General features: G+C 63.2%; 1 protein-coding gene across 1 annotated transcript in view; it reads left to right on the top strand.

Annotated features, from left to right (window-relative positions):
- The window catches only part of LOC142362332 (staphylococcal nuclease domain-containing protein 1-like), a 119,189-nt gene that overhangs the window by 64,891 nt on the left and 34,389 nt on the right, over positions 1-19,909 (top strand). The window contains exon 13 of the mRNA XM_075429571.1: positions 14,484-14,594. Coding sequence (XP_075285686.1) covers positions 14,484-14,594 — 111 coding nt within the window. The remainder of the gene's footprint in view (positions 1-14,483; positions 14,595-19,909) is intronic.

The raw sequence follows: 19,909 nt of genomic DNA, 5'->3' as shown, positions 1-19,909 counted from the left end.
CCTGCCTGTATCCCTGCCCACATCCCTGTCTGTATCCCTGCCCATATCCCTGCCCATATCCCTGCCTGTATCCCTGCCCGTATCCCTGCCCACATCCCTGCCTGTATCCCTGCCCATACCCCTGCCTGTATCCCTGCCTCCATCCCTGCCTGTAACCTTGCCCATATACCTGCCTACATCCCTCCCTGCATCCCTGCCTGTATCCCTGCCTGTATGCCTGCCTGTGTCTCTGCCTGCATCCCTCCCTGCATCCCTGCCTGCATCCTTGCCTGTATCCCTGCCTGCATCCCTGCCTGTATCCTTGCCCATCTCCCTGCCTACATCCCTCCCTGCATCCCTGCCTGTATCCCTGCCCACATCCCTGCCCGTATCCTGCCTGCATCCCTGCCTGTGTCCTTGCCCATATCCCTGCCTACATCCCTCCGTGCATCCCTTCCTGTATCTCTGCCTGCATCCCTGCCCATATCCCTGCCTGTATCCTGCCTGTGTCCCTGGCCTTGTCCCTGCCCGTGTCCCTGCCCGTGTCCCTGCCTGCATCCCTGCCTGCATCCCTGCCCGTGTCCCTGCCCGATCCCCAGCTGCGGTGCCTCTCCCGGTGTCTCCCGCAGAGGGGCTCCGAGCTGGCAGCGCCGGCTGCCCTCGCTGCGTCCGTCGTGCTTCTCCCTTCCAGCTCCCCGGGCTTTTCCAGCTTGATCCCTGGCTGGGGAATGCCGGTGCCCTCCCCTCCAGCAGCCTTTGCTCTTTGGGAAGCCCATGGCATCCCACAGCATCCCATAGTATCCTGCAGCATCCCACAGCATCCCACGGCGTCCCGCAGCCTCCCATGACACCCGTCATCATCCCACTCTATCCCGCGGCATCCCAGAACATCCCACAGCGTCCCATAACATCCCACAGCATCCCATAATAACCTACAGCGTCCCATAACATCCCACAGCGTCCCATAACATCCCACAGCATTCCATAACATCCCACAGCATCCCATAACAACCCACAGCGTCCCGTAGCATCCCACAGCATCCCATAACATCCCACAGCATCTCACAGTATCCCACGGCGGCTGGCAGCAAACCACAGCATCCCATTCCATCCCACGGCATCCCACAGCATCCCATAACATCCCACAGCATCCCATAACATCCCACAGCATCCCATAGCATCCCACAGCATCCCATAACAACCTACAGCATCCCAGAACATCCCACAGCATCCCATAACATCCCAGAGCGTCCCATAACATCCCACAGCATTCCATAACATCCCACAGCATTCCATAACATCCCACAGCATCCCAGAACATCCCACAGCGTCCCGTAGCATCCCACAGTGTCCTGTAGCATCTCACAGTATCCCACGGCGGCTGGCAGCAAACCACAGCATCCCATCCCATCCCACAGCATCCTGCGGTGCCCCACAGCATCCAGCAGCATCAAGCAGCAGCCCACAGTATCCCGTGGCATCCCATCCCATCCCATCCCATGACAGCCAGCAGCAGCCCACAGTATCCCATGGCATCCCATCCCATCCCACAGCATCCCATCCCCATCCCATCCCATCCCATCCCATCCCACAGCATCCCACAGCATCCCATCCCATCCCATCCTATCCCATCCCATCCCACAGCATCCCATCCCATCCTATTCCATCCCATCCCATCCCATCCCATCCCATCCCATCCCATTCCATCCCATCCCATCCCACAGCATCCCATCCCATCCCATCCCATCCCATCCCATCCCATCCCATCCCATCCCATTCCATCCCATCCCATCCCACAGCATCCCATCCCATCCCATCCCATCCCATCCCATCCCATCCTATCCCATCCCATCCCATCCTATCCCATCCCATCCCATCCCATCCCATCCCATCCCACCAAGAGCCAGAAGGGCGAAAGCTCTGCCGAAAAACTTCCTTTTGGGATTTTTTTTGGGGGGGACACCACCGTGAAATGAGTTTTGGCGGGGGGGGAGCTCCCAAATTACCATTTTTCCCTCCGCCGTCCTTTAAAAATCTGCATTTCACGGCTTCATGAGATTTTTTTTTTTTCCCCTGCAGCAAAGAGCTTTTCAGCTGCCATTTCGGATTCCCGTTCTTTAATCTGGGCTTAACTGGGCCAGCTCCTCTCCCTGACTGGTTTTACTGGAATCGGGGGGGGGAGGCTGTGGTTGGGATTGGTGCTCCCAGGATTTCCATCCCTTGGGGGGGGGTTTGTATGCAAGCAGCAGGATTTCGTGGCTGGGGTTGTGGAGGGTGCCAGGGTCCTCATGTGGCTGAGAATTTCATGGATGGGATTTTTAGGGATGCTGGGACGGCTTTGGATTTCATGACTGGGGTTGTTGGGGATGCTGGGATGCTCATGCAGCTCAGAATTTCATGGCTGGGGTTTTTAGGGATGCTGGGATGGCTCAGGATTTCATGGCTGGGGTTATTGGGGGTGCTGGGATGCTGGCACAGCTCAGAATTTGATGGCTGGGGTTTTTAGGGATGCTGGGATGGCTCAGGATTTCGTGGCTGGGGTTGTTGGGGGTGCTGGGATCCTCATGCGGCTCGGGATTTCATGGCTGGGGTTTTTAGGGATGCTGGCACAGCTCAGGATTTTGTGGCTGGATTTGCTGGGGATGCTGGGATGCTCCTACAGCTCAGGATTTCATGGCTGGAGTTGCTGGGGATGCTGCGATGCTCATGAAGCTCAGGATTTCATGACTGGGGTTGCTGGGGGTGCTGGGATCCTCACGCAGCTCAGAATTTGATGGCTGGGGTTTTTGGGGATGCTGGCACAGCTCGGGATTTCGTGGCTGGGGTTATTGGGGGTGCTGGGATGCTGGCACGGCTCAGAATTTGATGGCCAGGGTTGTTGGGGATGCTGGGATGCTGGCACGGCTCAGGATTTAATGGCTGGGGTTGCTGGGGATACTGGGATGCTCCTACAGCTCAGAATTTCATGGCTGGGGTTGTTGGGGATGCTGGCACGGCTCAGGATTTCGTGTCTGGGGTTGTTGAGGGTGCTGGGATCCTCACAAACCTCAGAATTTCATGACTGGGGATGCTGGTGATGCTGGGATGCTCACACAGCTCAGGATTTCATGGCTGGGGTTTTTAGGGATGCTGGCACGGCTCGGGATTTCGTGGCTGGGGTTATTGGGGGTGCTGGGATGCTGACACGGCTCAGAATTTCATGACTGGGGATGCTGGGGATGCTGGGATCCTCACACAGCTCAGGATTTCGTGTCTGGGTTTGTAGGGGATGCTGGGATGCTCACACAGCTCAACTTCGTGGCCGGGGTTTTTAGGGATGCTGGCACGGCTGAGGATTTCGTGGTTGGGGTTGCTGGGGGTGCTGGGATCCTCACACAGCTCAGGATTTCATGGCTGGGGTTGTTGGGGAGGCTGGCACAGCTTGGGATTTCATGGCTGGGGCTTTAGGGGATGCTGCAGGGCTCGTACAGCTCAGAATTTCATGGCTGGGATTGTTGGGGACACTGGGATGCTGGCACGGCTGAGGATTTCATGGCTGGGGTTGTTGGGGGTGCTGGGATCCTCACACAGCTCAGAATTTTGTGACTGGAGTTGCTGGGGATGCTGGGATCCTCACACAGCTCGGGATTTCATGGCTGGGATTATTGGTGATGCTGGGATGCTCGTACAGCTCAGGATTTCATGGCTGGAGTTGCTGGGGATGCTGCGATGCTCATGCAGCTCAGAATTTGATGGCTGGGGATTTTAGGGATGCTGGCACGGCTCAGGAAGGATTTCATGACTGGGGTAGTTGGGGGTTGTTGGGGATCCTCATGCGGCTCGGGATTTCATGGCTGGGGTTTTTAGGGATGCTGGCACAGCTCGGGATTTTGTGGCTGGAGTTGCTGGGGATGCTGGGATGCTCCTACAGCTCAGAATTTGATGGCTGGGGTTGTTGGGGAGGCTGGCACGGCTCGGGATTTCATGGCTGGGGCTTTAGGGGATGCTGCAGGGCTCGTACAGCTCAGAATTTCGTGGTTGTGGGTATTGGGGATGCTGGGATGCTGGCACGGCTGAGGATTTCATGGCTGGGGTTGTTAGGGATGCTGGGATGCTCACACAGCTCAGAATTTTGTGGCTGGGGTTGCTGGGGATGCCAGGATCCTCACACAGCTCAGGATTTCATGGCTGGAGTTGCTGGGGATGCTGGGATGCTCCTACAGCTCAGGATTTCATGGCTGGGGTTTTTAGGGATGCTGGCACGGCTCAGAATTTCGTGTCTGGGGTTGCTGGGGATGCTGGGATCCTCACACAGCTCAGAATTTCATGGCTGAAGTTTTTGGGGATGCTGGCACGGCTCAGAATTTCATGGCCGGGGTTGTTGGTGGTGCTGGGATGCTGGCACGGCTCAGGATTTAATGGCCAGGGTTGCTGGGGATACTGGGATGCTCCTACAGCTCAGAATTTCATGTCTGGGGTTGCTGGGGTGCTTGTACAGCCCAGAATTTCATGGCTGGGGTTGTTGGGGATGCTGGGATGCTGGCACGGCTCAGAATTCGATGGCTGGGGTTTTTAGGGATGCTGACACAGCTCGGGATTTTGTGGCTGGGGATGCTGGTGATGCTGGGATGCTGGCACGGCTCAGGATGTTTTCTTGGGGTTGCTTGTAATGCTGGGATGCTCCTATAGCTCAGGATTTCATGGCTGGGGTTTTTAGGGATGCTGGCAAGGCTCAGAAGTTCGTGTCTGGGGTTGTAGGGGATGCTGGGATCCTCACACAGCTCAGAATTTTGTGACTGGAGTTGCTGGGGATGCTGGGATCCTCACACAGCTCGGGATTTCATGGCTGGGATTATTGGTGATGCTGGGATGCTCGTACAGCTCAGGATTTCATGGCTGGAGTTGCTGGGGATGCTGCGATGCTCATGCAGCTCAGAATTTGATGGCTGGGGTTTTTAGGGATGCTGGCATGGCTCAGAATTTCGTGTCTGGGGTTGTTGAGGGTGCTGGGATCCTCACAAACCTCAGAATTTCATGACTGGTGTTGCTGGGGATGCTGGGATCCTCACACAGCTCAGGATTTCATGGCTGAAGTTTTTGGGGATGCTGGCACAGCTCAGAATTTCATAGCTGGGGTTGTTGGGGATGCTGGGATCCTCACAAAGCTCAGGATTTTGTGGCTGGGGTTATTGGGGGTGCTGGGATGCTGGCACGGCACAGAATTTCATGACTGGGGTTGTTGGGGATGCTGGGATCCTCACAAAGCTCAGGATTTCGTGGCTGGGATTATTGGGGATGCTGGCACAGCTCAGGATTTCATGGTTGGGGTTGTTGGGGGTGCTGGGATGCCGGCACGGCTCTGCAAGCTCCAGCAGCCGCTCTCAGAGCATCCAACCCCCCCAGTGGCCCCGGGAGGGTGACAAGGGGACACTTTCTCACTCCCCGTTCCAGGAATGAAGGAGAAGCCTCCGAAGAAGCTGCTCAGAGTTGGGATCAAAGCCCGGGAGGGTGGATTTGGGGTTTGTTTCAGTGCAATCCGTGACGCTGCGTCCCCCGGCCGTGGGTCGGGGCTCGGGGGCTGCGGGAGGCAGCGAGGCCAGCGCCGTGGGCTGCCCCTGCTCCGTGCCACCACCGGGAACCCGGCGCTGGGCGAGGGGCTCCGACCCGTCCCGGTGCTCGGAGGCTTTGCAGCATCGTGGCCACGCGGGTCCCCGGCCACGGCTCGGAGGTCTCGGTGCTGGTAGAGGCAGGTGGGGGGCTGCTGGGGTCAGGTGCCCGCTGTGGGGTGCAGGATGGGCTCCTGCTGAGGGGTGCAGGGTGGGCTCCCGCTGCAGGGTGCAGGATGGGCTCCCGCTGAGGGGTGCAGGGTGGGCTCCTGCTGCGGGGTGCAGGGTGGGCTCCCGCTGCGGGGTGCAGGGTGGGCTCCCACTGCGGGGTGCAGGATGGGCTCCCGCTGCGGGGTGCAGGGTGGGCTCCCGCTGCAGGGTGCAGGATGGGCTCCCGCTGAGGGGTGCAGGGTGGGCTCCTGCTGCGGGGTGCAGGGTGGGCTCCCGCTGCGGGGTGCAGGGTGGGCTCCCACTGCGGGGTGCAGGATGGGCTCCCGCTGCGGGGTGCAGGGTGGGCTCCCGCTGCGGGGTGCAGGATGGGCTCCCACTGCGGGGTGCAGGATGGGCTCCCGCTGCGGGGTGCAGGATGGGCTCCCGCTGCGGGGTGCAGGATGGGCTCCCGCTGAGGGGTGCAGGATGGGCTCCCGCTGCAGGGTGCAGGGTGGGCTCCCGCTGCGGGGTGCAGGGTGGGCTCCCGCTGCGGGGTGCAGGATGGGCTCCCGCTGAGGGGTGCAGGGTGGGCACCGACCACACCGCACACGGAGCGTGGCCTGGGCCCCTGGGAGCGATCCGTGCAGGCCAAGGCGATGCTCCGAGCCCGGGGGGCACTGGGGGCTCTCGGTGTTCCCCTGCCTGGTGCAGTCCCAGGGCCTTTTGCCGGGCGGTGGGTGCTGCTCGGCTCACCGAAGCCCGGGGCTCTCCGGTTTGGGTGTCTGAACGTCCCCAAATGTGCGTTTCACAGAATCCCCGAATCCCAGCGTGGCGGGGTTGGAAGGGACCCCTGGGGTCACCCAGTGCCACCCCCTGCCCAAGCAGGGTCACCCAGAGCAGGGGGCACAGCACCGCGTCCAGCTGGGGCTGGAATATCTCCAGAGAAGGAGACTCCCCAGCCCCTCTGGGCAGCCTGGGCCAGGGCTCCGGCACCCTCAGAGGGAAGAAGTTCTTCCTCATCTTCAGCTGGAGCTTCCTCTGCTTCAGTTTGTGCCCGTTGCCCCTTGTCCTGTCGCTGGGCACCACTGCAAAGAGCTTGGCCCCGTCCTCCTGACCCCCACCCTGCAGATATTTAGAGGCATTTCTAAGGTCCCCTCTCAGCCTTCTCTTCTCCAGGCTGAACAAGCCCAGCTCCCTCAGCCTCTCCTCGCAGGAGAGATGCTCCAGTCCCCTCCTCATCCTCGCAGCCCTGCGCTGGGCTCTCTCCAGTAGCTCCTCATCTTTCTGGAACTGGGGAGCCCAGCACTGGACCCAGCACTGCAGATGGGGCCTCACTGGGGCAGAGCAGAGGGGCAGGAGACCCTCCCTCACCCTGCTGCCCACACTCTTGATGCGTTTCCATCCGCAGTCCCGTCTCCCCGAGCCCCCCATAACACTGGGCCGCGTCTCTCCTGGCCGGGCTCGTGCCGGGTGACGCTGCGTGCTGGGCAGCTGCGGGGTTCCTTGCCCGGGCAGAGCCGGGGTCACCGAGCCCCGGGGAGGATGGAGGGGTGGGCGACAGCCACAAGCCGTGGGACACGTGCTTTCCCCACCACGAGGAAGCCCAGCCTGGCTTTGTAACCCTCGGGGGGCCGCGGGCTGCAGCGGGCACCGGCTGCCGCCTTTCTCCGTCCGCGCCGGAGCCGTGATGGCGGCGAGCTGCCTGCGTGGGCCGCGGTGCCAGGGTAAAGCTGGGCTCGTGCCCAGGAGCTGGGTGGGATTTTTTTGCAGCCCGAGCCGCTGGGAAGGGACCAGATTTCGCTGCTGCTTTGCAAGCTGCTCCCTCCTACGAGGAGGAGGTGGCTGCTGCCAGCCTCGGCCCCAGGAGTTTGGCCGCGGGGATGAGCTTTGGCGAGGCTGCCGGCGGCTGGCTGAGGGTTGGCAGGGCTTGGTGGCCATCCTGGAGCTGGCAGGGTGCTGGCAGGGCTTGGTACCTGCCCTGGAGCTGGCAGGGTGCTGGCAGGGCTTGGTACCTGCCCTGGAGCTGGCAGGGTGCTGGCAGGGCTTGGTACCTACCCTGGAGCTGGCAGGGTGCTGGCAGGGCTTGGTGGCCACCCTGGAGCTGGCAGGGTGCTGGCAGGGTGCTGGCAGGGCTTGGTGCCCATCCTGGAGCTGGCAGGGTGCTGGCTGGGTGCTGGCAGGGCTTGGTGGCCATCCTGGAGCTGGCAGGGTGCTGGCAGGGCTTGGTACCTGCCCTGGAGCTGGCAGGGTGCTGGCAGGGCTTGGTACCTACCCTGGAGCTGGCAGGGTGCTGGCAGGGCTTGGTGGCCATCCTGGAGCTGGCAGGGTGCTGGCAGGGCTTGGTGGCCACCCTGGAGCTGGCAGGGTGCTGGCAGGGCTTGGTGGCCACCCTGGAGCTGGCAGGGTGCTGGCAGGGCTTGGTGCCCATCCTGGAGCTGGCAGGGTGCTGACAGGGCTTGGTGCCCGCTCTGGAGCTGGCAGGGTGCTGGCAGGGCTTGGTAGCTGCCCTGGAGCTGGCAGGGTGCTGGCAGGGCTTGGTGCCCGCTCTGGAGCTGGCAGGGTGCTGGCAGGGCTTGGTGGCCATCCTGGAGCTGGCAGGGTGCTGGCAGGGCTTGGTGGCCATCCTGGAGCTGGCAGGGACCCGGCTGGGCAGGGAGCGGGGCAGCTGCAAGCTCGGGGACCCGGAGTTAAGCCCCTCGCCCCCTAAAACGATGTGACAGCGGGCTGCCGTCCCCGAGCCCCCCGGCTTCGGTGCAGTCCTGGGAAGGAGGTGTCTCCCGGGTGGGGGGGGGTCCCTTGGGACTGAAGTGCCTCCTGCGGGCACCGGTGCTGAGACGGCGAGACCCAGCGCCGGAGCTGAAGAACTTCTGCCCTCTGAGGGTGATGGAGCCCTGGCCCAGGCTGCCCAGGGAGGCTGTGGAGTCTCCTTCTCTGGAGATATTCCAGCCCCGGCTGGCCGCGGTGCTGTGCCCCCTGCTCTGGGTGACCCTGCTTGGGCAGGGGGTGGGACTGGGTGACCCCCATGGGTCCCTTCCAACCCCGACCATGCTGTGATTTTTAATGATCCCTCCGTTAATCCCGGTATCCTGGGATTTAATACTTGCTGCCCCCTGACCGCTGGAAATGATGGGAACTTTGATTTTGTGCGTATTGGCTGCTTCTGGAGTCTTGTGCCAGGAACAGCCGCTTATCCGCTCGGAGAGGAGGGGAGTAAGGTGCTGGGGAGGGACGTGGGCGGCTGGGATGGGGAGCGGGATGGGGAGCGGGATGCCGGTGGGATGGGGATTGGGATGGAGCTGGGATGGGGAGCGGGATGGGGAGCGGGATGGGGCTGGGATGGGGAGCGGGATGCCGGTGGGATGGGGAGTGGGATGGGGCTGGGATGAGGAGTGGGATGCCAGTGGGATGGGGAGTGGGATGGGGCTGGGATGAGGAGTGGGATGGGGCTGGGATGGGGGTTCGGATGTGGCTGGAATGGGGAGAGAGATGCTGGTGGGATGGGGAGTGGGATGGGGCTGGCGTGGGGAGTGGGATTCTGGTGGGATGGGGATTGGGATGGGGAGTGGGATGGGGCTGGGATGGGGATTCGGATGTGGCTGGAATGGGGAGAGAGATGCTGGTGGGATGGGGAGTGGAATGGGGCTGGCGTGGGGAGTGGGATGCTGATGGGATGGGGAGTGGGATGTGGCTGGGATGGGGAGTGGGATGCTACTGGGATGGGGATTCGGATGTGGCTGGAATGGGGCGAGAGATGCTGGTGGGATGGGGATTGGGATGGGGCTGGGATGGGGAGTGGGATGCTACTGGGATGGGGGTTCGGATGTGGCTGGAATGGGGAGAGAGATGCTGGTGGGATGGGGAGTGGTGTGGGGCTGGGGTGGGGAGCGGGATTCTGGTGGGATGGGGATTGGGATGGGGCTGGGATGGGGAGCGGGGTGCCACTGGGATGGGGAGTGGGATGCAAATGGTATAGGGAGAGGGATGGGGCTGGGCTTGGGAGCGGGATGCCGGTGGGATGGGGAGGGGGATGTGGCTGGGATGGTGAGTGGGATGGTTGTTATGGAGTGGGATGCCACTGGGATGGGGAGAGGGATGCGGCTGGGCTGGGAAGCGGAATGCCAGTGGGATGGGGAGAGGGATGCTGCTGGGATGGGGAGCGGGATGCTGCTGGGATGGGGAGAGGGATCCCAGTGGGATGGGGAGTGGGATGCTGCTGGGGGGGGGGAGCGGGTTGTGGTGCTCCCAGCTGGGTGGGTGCGTCGGGAGGGGGCTGATGGCCCTTGTGGGGACAGGTCCCATGGAGTCTGTCCTCCCTCATCTTCCTCCCTAGCAGGCAAACGTGCCAGCCTGCGTCACGCTGCCCGGCGCAGTGGGGTGCAGGAGGGGTGCCCTCACCCAGGGGGTGTGTGGGGGTGCGGGTGGCTTCTCTCCTCGCCAGCACCCCACAGGGTAGAGCTCCTGGGTGCCCCCCACCCTGCCAGACCCAGCTGGGGTCTCGGGTTAAGGAGGGCGGACGCAGGTCCTGGGGTCTCCCTGGCACCCCCCGTGCCCTGCCGGGGTTCCAGCCCGGCACCCGCTCACCCCTCGTTAGGGTCATTCTCCGTCACCCATGGCTCAGGGCTCGGTGGTGGAGCTGAAGCGTTTGCTGGGGGCAATGACTGGTCCCCAGTGCTGGAGCCATGGCGGGGTCCCAGCACGGCTGCTCAGGGCAGGGAAACTGAGGCAGCCGGGCGCTGCGGCATCCCCGTGGCTGCCCAGCACCCCCCGTTTGCTCTTGGTCCCCACCACCCACAGGAACATCATCTCCAAAACCTTAATTAGAGCCGGACCGTGGCAGAGCGGGGGCTCGGTGGCCCCACGCTGCGAGCGCAGCCCCCCGATGCCAGTGCCAAGGAGGGGTCCCCCCAGCCGGGCTTTGCAGGAGCCTGGGACCCCCCGTCTGGTCTGGAGAGCCGCTGCCTGCTCCCGAGCCCCGGGGTGGGGACAAGGGACACGAAGGGGTGTCCCAGGCTGTCTGCTTGTGCTTGGTGGGACGTGACCGCACGGGAAGGAGCCGTCCGGCCCCGGGCTGGTGGCGATTGCCACTGGGGGTTTGTCCCTGGGGTGGGTCAGGCTGGGGACGCGCTGCAGATGTCCTGCTCTGGGGGTGCAGCAGCAGCTCCCCGGCATGGGAGTGGGATGGAGGGGCCATTTCTGGGGTGCTGCTGCGGCGGGGGCCGGGGGACAGCTCTGCCCAGTGTCCCCATCACCAGGGGTCTGGCCTCAGGTTCCTTCAGGCCTCTGCCCCGGCGTGTGTTGGGCTGAGGGCTCCTGGTGATGCCCATCCCGGCTCATGCACCCTCCTGGTGATGCCCATCCCAGCTCGTGCACCCTCCTGGTGATGCCCATCCTGCCTCGTGCACCCTCCTGGTGATGCCCATCCTGGTTTGTGCACCCTCCTGGTGATGCCCATCCTGCCTCGTGCACCCGCATGGTGATGCCCATCCCAGCTCGTGCACCCTCCTAGTGATGCCCATCCCACCTCGTGCACCCTCCTGGTGATGCCCATCCCAGCTCGTGCACCCTCCTGGTGATGCCCATCCCACCTCATGCACCCTTCTGATGATGCCCATCCCAGCTCATGCACCCTCCTGGTGATGCCCATCCCACCTCGTGCACCCTACTGGTGATGCCCATCCTGGCTCGTGCACCCTCCTGGTGATGCCCATCCCGGCTCGTGCACCCTCCTGGTGATGCCCATCCCACCTCATGCACCCTCCTGGTGATGCCCATCCTGGCTCGTGCACCCTCCTGGTGATGCCCATCCCACCTCGTGCACCCTCCTGGTGATGCCCATCCCGGCTCGTGCACCCTCCTGGTGATGCCCATCCCGGCTCATGAAGTCTCTTGGTGATGCCCATCCCACCTCGTGCACCCTCCTGGTGATGCCCATCCCGGCTCATGAAGTCTCTTGGTGATGCCCATCCCAGCTCGTGCACCCTGCTGGTGATGCCCATCCTGGCTCATGCACCCTCCTGGTGATGCCCATCCCACCTCGTGCACCCTACTGGTGATGCCCATCCCACCTCATGCACCCTCCTGGTGATGCCCATCCCACCTCATGCACCCTCCTGGTGATGCCCATCCCACCTCATGCACCCTCCTGGTGATGCCCATCCCAGCTTGTGCACCCTCCTGGTGATGCCCATCCCACCTCGTGCACCCTCCTGGTGATGCCCATCCCACCTCATGCACCCTCCTGGTGATGCCCATCCCACCTCATGCACCCTTCTGATGATGCCCATCCCAGCTCATGCACCCTCCTGGTGATGCCCATCCCACCTCGTGCACCCTACTGGTGATGCCCATCCTGGCTCGTGCACCCTCCTGGTGATGCCCATCCCAGCTCGTGCACCCTCCTGGTGATGCCCATCCCACCTCGTGCACCCTGCTGGTGATGCCCATCCTGGCTCATGCACCCTCCTGGTGATGCCCATCCCAGCTTGTGCACCCTCCTGGTGATGCCCATCCCACCTCATGCACCCTTCTGATGATGCCCATCCCAGCTCATGCACCCTCCTGGTGATGCCCATCCCACCTCGTGCACCCTACTGGTGATGCCCATCCTGGCTCGTGCACCCTCCTGGTGATGCCCATCCCGGCTCGTGCACCCTCCTGGTGATGCCCATCCCACCTCATGCACCCTCCTGGTGATGCCCATCCTGGCTCGTGCACCCTCCTGGTGATGCCCATCCCACCTCGTGCACCCTCCTGGTGATGCCCATCCCGGCTCGTGCACCCTCCTGGTGATGCCCATCCCGGCTCATGAAGTCTCTTGGTGATGCCCATCCCACCTCGTGCACCCTCCTGGTGATGCCCATCCCGGCTCATGAAGTCTCTTGGTGATGCCCATCCCAGCTCGTGCACCCTGCTGGTGATGCCCATCCTGGCTCATGCACCCTCCTGGTGATGCCCATCCCACCTCGTGCACCCTACTGGTGATGCCCATCCCAGCTCGTGCACCCTCCTGGTGATGCCCATCCCACCTCGTGCACCCTGCTGGTGATGCCCATCCTGGCTCATGCACCCTCCTGGTGATGCCCATCCCAGCTTGTGCACCCTCCTGGTGATGCCCATCCCACCTCGTGCACCCTCCTGGTGATGCCCATCCCACCTCATGCACCCTCCTGGTGATGCCCATCCCACCTCATGCACCCTTCTGATGATGCCCATCCCAGCTCATGCACCCTCCTGGTGATGCCCATCCCACCTCGTGCACCCTACTGGTGATGCCCATCCTGGCTCGTGCACCCTCCTGGTGATGCCCATCCCAGCTCGTGCACCCTCCTGGTGATGCCCATCCCACCTCGTGCACCCTGCTGGTGATGCCCATCCTGGCTCATGCACCCTCCTGGTGATGCCCATCCCACCTCGTGCACCCTCCCGGTGACGCCCGTCACCAAGTGATGCCCAGGACGTCCCGGGGCACGTTGTCCTCACCGGCAGAGCCGGGCTGGCACCGAGCGGCTGGGGAGGTCTGGCCCTGCCAGCACCCTTCGGCGGGCGGGAGCAGATTTGGACATCTCGGGGTGCTTCTGCCTCCCCCCTCCGCGACCCCCCCATAGTGCGCAGGGCACCAGGGCTGGCGTCCCTGGCGGGGTCACCTCTGCCCGGTGCCCTCAGGCCGTGCCCCGCGGCTCCCGAGGCGCTGGGGACCCCGGAACGGAGCCCAGCACCCCGCTCTGCCCAACCCCAAAGCGTGGCATCGCCGGTGGGACAGCGGTGGCACCGGGGGGGGCACCAGCCCCGCACCCACCGCCGCAGCCTCCTTGCTCGTGCCCAGAATAGCTGTCGGTGCTTATTCCTGGCTGCTTGGCATTTCCAGCGCTGCCTCTGCAGCTGCCTCCCGCTGCAGCCCATTTCCTCGTTTACCAATCCTGATTTTTATTTCCCCCCCCCAGCCCCCGCTCCGAGGCGAGACCTATTTTCAGCTCCCGGTGATGGCTCTGCCCTTCCCCCTCTCCAGGGCAGGGGTGCTCCCAGGGTTTGAGAACGGATCAGGCCCCCCCCCCCCTACAAAATATATATATATATATTCTTTTTTTTTTTAGTAGTGAATTAGCAGTCCACGCCCTGCTCTGCCCTTCCCCCTCTCCAGGGCAGGGGTGCTCCCAGGGTTTGAGAACGGATCAGGCCCCTCCCATACAAATATATATATATATTTTTTTTTTTTCAGTAGTGAATTAGCGGTCCATGCGCTGCCTGTGTAATTGGAGGAGCATTACAGATGCGCTCGGCGAAGCAGAATTCACGAATTTCTTTCAAGCAGCAGAGTGCAATGGCAGCCAATTTGCCGCGCCGCCTGGGCACGCGGCACCCGTTGGCAGCCGGCCCCAGCGCCGGCGTCCCCTCGCCGGTGAGGGGGTGGCGGGGGGGGTAAAGAAGCGATAGGAAGGGAACATCGAGGAGGAGGTTCCCACGGCCCCCGGGGTGCTGAGCCCTGTGGTTTCGGGGGGTGTTTTTGGGTCCCCCACCGCAGAGGTCCTGCGTGCCGGTGCGGTGACCGCGTGGCTGTGCCCTGAGGTCCCCGTTAGCTGTGAGGTGTTGCTCCAAGCACCTTCCCTTGGCCGGTGCCGTGAAATGGGGTGGGGGTCACCTCCCCCTCTCCCCCCGGCAGCTCTGATGCGGCGTCGGGGACCGGCGCGATGCGCGGGGTCCGGTTATGGTGGGTGCTGTGGAAGGATGGGCCCCGCCGCCGGTGCTGAGCCCCCCTGCTCTTCTGTCTTGCAGCAACATCGCCGAAGCGCTGGTGAGCAAGGGCCTGGCCACCGTCATCCGCTACCGGCAGGACGACGACCAAAGATCCTCGCACTACGACGAGCTCCTGGCCGCGGAGGCTCGGTGAGTGCCGCGCCGGGGTGGTGGTGCTCCCCTGGCCGTGGGGTGCCCCTCGGTCCCATCCTCGCCGTGTCACAGAATCCCAGAATGGTTGGGGTTGGCAGGGACCCCTGGGGATCCCCCAGTGCCACCCCCTGCCCAAGCAGGGTCACCCAGAGCAGGGGGCACAGCACCGCGGCCAGGTGGGGCTGGAATATCTCCAGAGAAGGAGACTCCACAGCCCCTCTGGGCAGCCTGGGCCAGGGCTCCGTCACCCTCAGAGGGAAGAAGTTCTTCCTCGGCTTCAGCTGGAGCTTCCTCTGCTCCAGTTTGTGCCCGTTGCCCCTTGTCCTGGCGCTGGGCACCACTGCAAAGAGTCTGGCCCCGGCCTCCTGACCCCCACCCTGCAGATATTTAGAGGCATTTCGAAGGTCCCCTCGCAGCCTTCTCTTCTCCAGGCTGAACAAGCCCAGCTCCCTCAGCCTCTCCTCGTAGGAGAGATGCTCCAGTCCCCTCCTCATCCTCGCAGCCCTGTGCTGGACTCTCTCCAGTAGCTCCTCATCTTTCTGGAACTGAGGAGCCCAGCACTGGACCCAGCACTGCAGATGGAGCCTCCCCAGGGCAGAGCAGAGGGGCAGGAGAACCTCCCTCGCCCTGCTGCCCACACTCCTCGTGATGCACCCCAGGATCCCATCGGCCTTCTTGGCACCCAGGGCACGCTGCTGGCTCCTGGTCACCCTGTCGTCCCCCAGCACTCCCAGTCCCTCTCCGCAGAGCTGCTCTCCAGCAGCTCAGCCCCAACCTGTGCTGGTGCCTGGGGTTGTTCCTCCCCAGGGGCAGGACCCTGCCCTTGCCCTTGTTGAACCTCATCAGGTTCCTCTCTGCCCAACTCTCCAGCCTGTCCAGGGCTCGCTGGATGGCAGCACAGCCTGCCGGCGTATCCACCACTGCTCCCAGTTTGGTGTCACCAGCAAACTTGCTGAGGGTACGCTCTGACTCTTCATCCAGGTCACTGATGAAGAAGTTGAACAAGACTGGGCCGAGTGCCCTCCCTGCGCCCCATCCCTCCTTCCCAGGGCGAGCATCCCTTCCCCTCCGCAGGCACCCCAGCTCTGCGAGATCTCCACCCCCCCAAACCCCTCAGCAGCCGAAATCCCTCCCCGAGCAGGACCCTCTGCGGGTGCCCCCCCACCCAACGTCCGGCAGAGCGCTGCCGCAGCCTTCCCGCCCCGGCCTGTCTGGTGACGTCGCAGCCGATCCGCGGGACCGGAGACGCCTTCTGGCCTCCCCGTAATTAGGTCGAGGTTATGGCGGCGAGAAAAACGCGTGCGGATGCTTCCCCGCGCCGCGTCCTCGGCGGAGGCGGCGGAACCGCTGATGCAGGCAGAGCCCGCTGCCTGCCTGCTCCTCTGCCAGCTGCCCGCGGCGGCAAGCGCTGCGTTTTCTGCCCGAGCGGGCAGCCCTGCCCGCTCCGCTGCCTGCCCGTAGCTCACACGCGGGCAGGGCTGCGCCCGGTGTCGTTGCCTTCCTCGCCTGCCCCGGTCGCTGTCCTGGGGTGCATGGTCCTGGGGTGCTGGCTCCAGATGTGCAAAGTCCCGGTGTGCGGGCTCCAGGTGTGCACAGTTGAGGTTGCACGGTCCAGATGTGCAAAGTCCCGGTGTGCGGGCTCCAGGTGTGCCAAGTTGAGGTTGCACGGTCCAGATGTGCATGGCCCGGGCACATGTGATCCAGCCATGCACAGTCCAGGCACACACATTCCAGCTGTGCATGGCCCACGCATGCAGATTCCAGCTGTGCATGGTCCAGGTGTGTGAGATCCAGGCATGCAGATTCCAGCTGTGCGTGGCCCAGGAATGCACATTCCAGCTGTGCACAGTCCAGGCATGCACAGTCCTGGTATGCATGGCCCAGGCGTGTACATTCCAGCTGTGCATGGTCCAGCTTGTGCATGGCACAGGCGTGCAGATTCCAGGCGTGCACGATCCAGGTATGCATAGCCCAGGCACGTGTGGTCCAGGCATGCACAATCCAGCTGTGCATGGCCCAGGAATGCACATTGCAGCTGTGCGTGACCCAGACATGTACATTCCAGCTGTGCATGGCCCAGGCATGTGAGATCCAGGCATGCGCATTCCAGCTGTGCACAGTCCAGGCATGCACAGTCGTGGTATGCATGGCCCAGGCATGCACAATCCAGCTGTGCATGGCCCAGGCATGCACATTCCAGCTGTGCACAGTCCAGGCATGCTCAGACCTGATATGCATGGCCCAGGCGTGCACATTCCAGCTGTGCATGGTCCAGTTGTGCATGGCCCAGGCATGCACGATCCAGGTGTACATGGCCCAGGCGTGTGTGATCCAGGCGTGCATATTCCAGCTGTGCACAGTCCATGCATGCAGATTGCAGCTGTGCATGGCCCAGGCACGCATGGTCCAGCTTGTGCACGGTCCAGACGTGCAGATTCCAGCTGTGCATGGCCCAGGCATGCACGATCCAGATGTGCATGGCCCAGGCATGTGAGATCCAGGCATGCGCATTCCAGCTGTGCACAGTCCAGGTATGCTCAGACCTGGTATGCATGACCCAGACATGCAGATTCCAGCTGTGCATGGCCCAGTTGTGCATGGCCCCGGCATGCACGATCCAGGTCTGCATGGCCCAGGCATGCACATTCCAGCTGTGCACAGTCCAGGCATGCTCAGACCTGATATGCATGGCCCAGGTGTGCACATTCCAGCTGTGCATGGTCCAGCTGTGCATGGCCCAGGCGTGCATGATCCAGGCATGCACATTCCAGCTGTGCACAGTCCAGGCATGCACAGTCCTTGTATGCATGGTCCAGGTGTGCACATTCCAGCTGTGCATGGCCCAGGCGTGCACGATCCAGGTGTGCATGGCTCAGGCATGTGTGATCCAGGCATGCACATTCCAGCTGTGCATGGCCCAGGCGTGCACAATCCAGGTGTGCATGGCTCAGGCATGTGTGATCCAGGCATGCACATTCCAGCTGTGCATGGTCCAGGCGTGCAGATTCCAGCTGTGCATGGCCCCGGCGTGCACGATCCAGATGTGCATGGCTCAGGCATGTGTGATCCAGGCATGCACACTCCAGCTGTGCATGGTCCAGGCGTGCACATTCCAGCTGTGCACGGCCCAGCTCCCCATGGGAGGTGATCACACCATTCCGCCCCGCTCGCATCCCCGCGTCCCCTGCGCCGGAGCTGGGTCCCTGCCCCGCGTCTCCGCCCGCGGAGCCGTGCCCGAGCCTTGCTGCTCCGCAGGGAGAAGCCCAGAGCGGGCTGCACCCCGTCCATCCTCCCACATCCCATCCTACCCATGGGGAAGGGCGATCGATGGGTGCCCCTTCCCTCTCCCGTGTCCCCGCGGGTGCTGGCCCGGCTCCGGCTGCACCGGAGGCGGTGGCACAGCCGGGCCCAGCGCGGCGGTGGGATTTCATCTCCTCCTCGGCAGCAGCTTTGGCAGCGGCTGACGGCGCTGCGCCGACAGCAGGGCTGAGCAGCTTGGAGGGGGTTGCAGCGTGGTTCCTGCCAGCCCGCTGTGCAAGACCGCGCTCAGTTTTACTGCGAGCCTCTGAAAAGAGCAGGGGGGGGGTTGATAAACGGGGTGCTGGCGCTCCCTCCCCGCCTCGCACCCCCGCCGTGGCGTGGGATCGGCGGCCGGCGGATTGCTCGGGGCCTCCGGGGATGTGCCTTTGGCAAAGAGGATGTGCCTGGCATTAAATCGGCATCTCGGAGCGCTCCGGCGTGGGCGATCGTCCAGCCGGGCACCGGGATGCCCGCGGTTGGATGTGGTGGAGCGTAGAGTCAGAGAATCATGAAGGTTGGAAAAGACAGCGGAAATCATCAAGTCCGACCGTCAGTGCCACGGATGGAGCCCACGGCCACGCTCCGGGCGGGCAGGGAGCTCGAGCTTGGATATCCTGAATATTGGGGTGCTCGGATATCCTGAATATTGGGGTGCTCCGATGTCCTGAGTACCAGGAAGCTCTGACACCCCCAATATCGGGATGCTCGGCTGTCCTGGACATGGGGATGTCCCCAGCTGCAGGGTGGCAGCTCTGGGGCGATGCTGGGGGGGCAGGAGCAGGCTCCTGAAGGGAACGGGAGATTCGGGGCGGGATTGGGGTCCCTGGAACTCTCGGTGGAGGGGGGCTTGGAGCAGTTTGACTTGCAAAACCCCTTTCACCTTCCTGGCTCTTTAGCCAAGGCCGAGGTCGGATCTCCCGGGACCGAGCTGTCGGTGCCTGCTCCGTGGGGGGGTTCAGAAAGGGGGTGACCAGCTTTCCCATCCCACCACGGTTTCCCGGAGCGGGCGCGTGCCCTCCCTGCGTCCCCCAGCCCCGCTTCCCAGCGAGGGGCAGCTCCGGGACCACGCGCTGATGCCGTGCCGCCCCGCCAGCCTCCGGCAGCATCCTCGCCTGCCCCAGCCTTCTCCTGCTCCCCCGTGGCAAAACCCTGCTGCGGGGACACGGAGCTCGTGCCCGGGGTGGCCTCATCCCCAGGGGGGGACCGTCACACCGCCCACGTCCCGATGTGGCACAAGGACGAGCATCCCTGGCTGCCCTTGCTCCGGCTTCCAGCCTGCCGGGCGTTACGGCGCTTGTTTAACTTTGTCTTTCTTCCGAACCGGGGGGAAAAGAGCTGTTTTCCTGAAAAAAAGAAAAGCTATTTTTGGCCCAGCCACTTATCCCTGGGTGCAGCGCTGAGCGGGGAGGGGCGTCTCGAAGCAGGGCGAGGGAGAAAGAAGAAATCCTTTTGCTGATTTAACAGGTCGGCTTCTTCCAGACAGCTCCTCGAATGATCCAGCTCAGCAAATTGATTGCTGCGCAAAGCCTCGGCGGAGCCTTTGAATTTCTCCCCTTGTATTTTTGTTATCGTCGCGGTCCACTCTGAGCAAATCCGTGCCTCCTCCCTGGGAGCAGCTATTGAGTAGCCTCGAAAAATACGGAGCTTTCGTTCCCCGGCGGCCGCGGGAGCCCGAGGACCTGTGCCCGCGGGGATTCGGGGGGGATCTGGGGGACCGCGGGGTGCGGTAGCTCGTCGCTTGAATCGCGGGAGCATCGCGTAGCGTGGGGATGAAAGGGGGTGCGAGGGGGGCGAGCTCCTGCCAGCTGCCCCCCCACTTGGGGGGGAAAGAAAGCGCTGAGAAAGCAGGGTTGGCCTTGCCGGGGATGTCTCCGGCTCCGGGCATCCCTTGGGATGAGCCGAAGTCGCTGCCTGGCGCGGCGGCGGGCGCTGGCGACCCCGAGCTGAGGGCACGGCATCCTCTGGGTGATGTGAGTCAGGGACTTGGTTTCCAGCCCAGCTTGGGGTGGATT

Source organism: Opisthocomus hoazin, chromosome 8 (genome assembly GCF_030867145.1).
Source record: "Opisthocomus hoazin isolate bOpiHoa1 chromosome 8, bOpiHoa1.hap1, whole genome shotgun sequence".
In the NCBI taxonomy this organism is placed as follows: Eukaryota; Metazoa; Chordata; class Aves; order Opisthocomiformes; family Opisthocomidae; genus Opisthocomus; species Opisthocomus hoazin.
The sequence above is the reverse complement of the archived record's forward strand: the minus strand, read 5'-3'. Positions and strand labels throughout refer to the sequence as shown.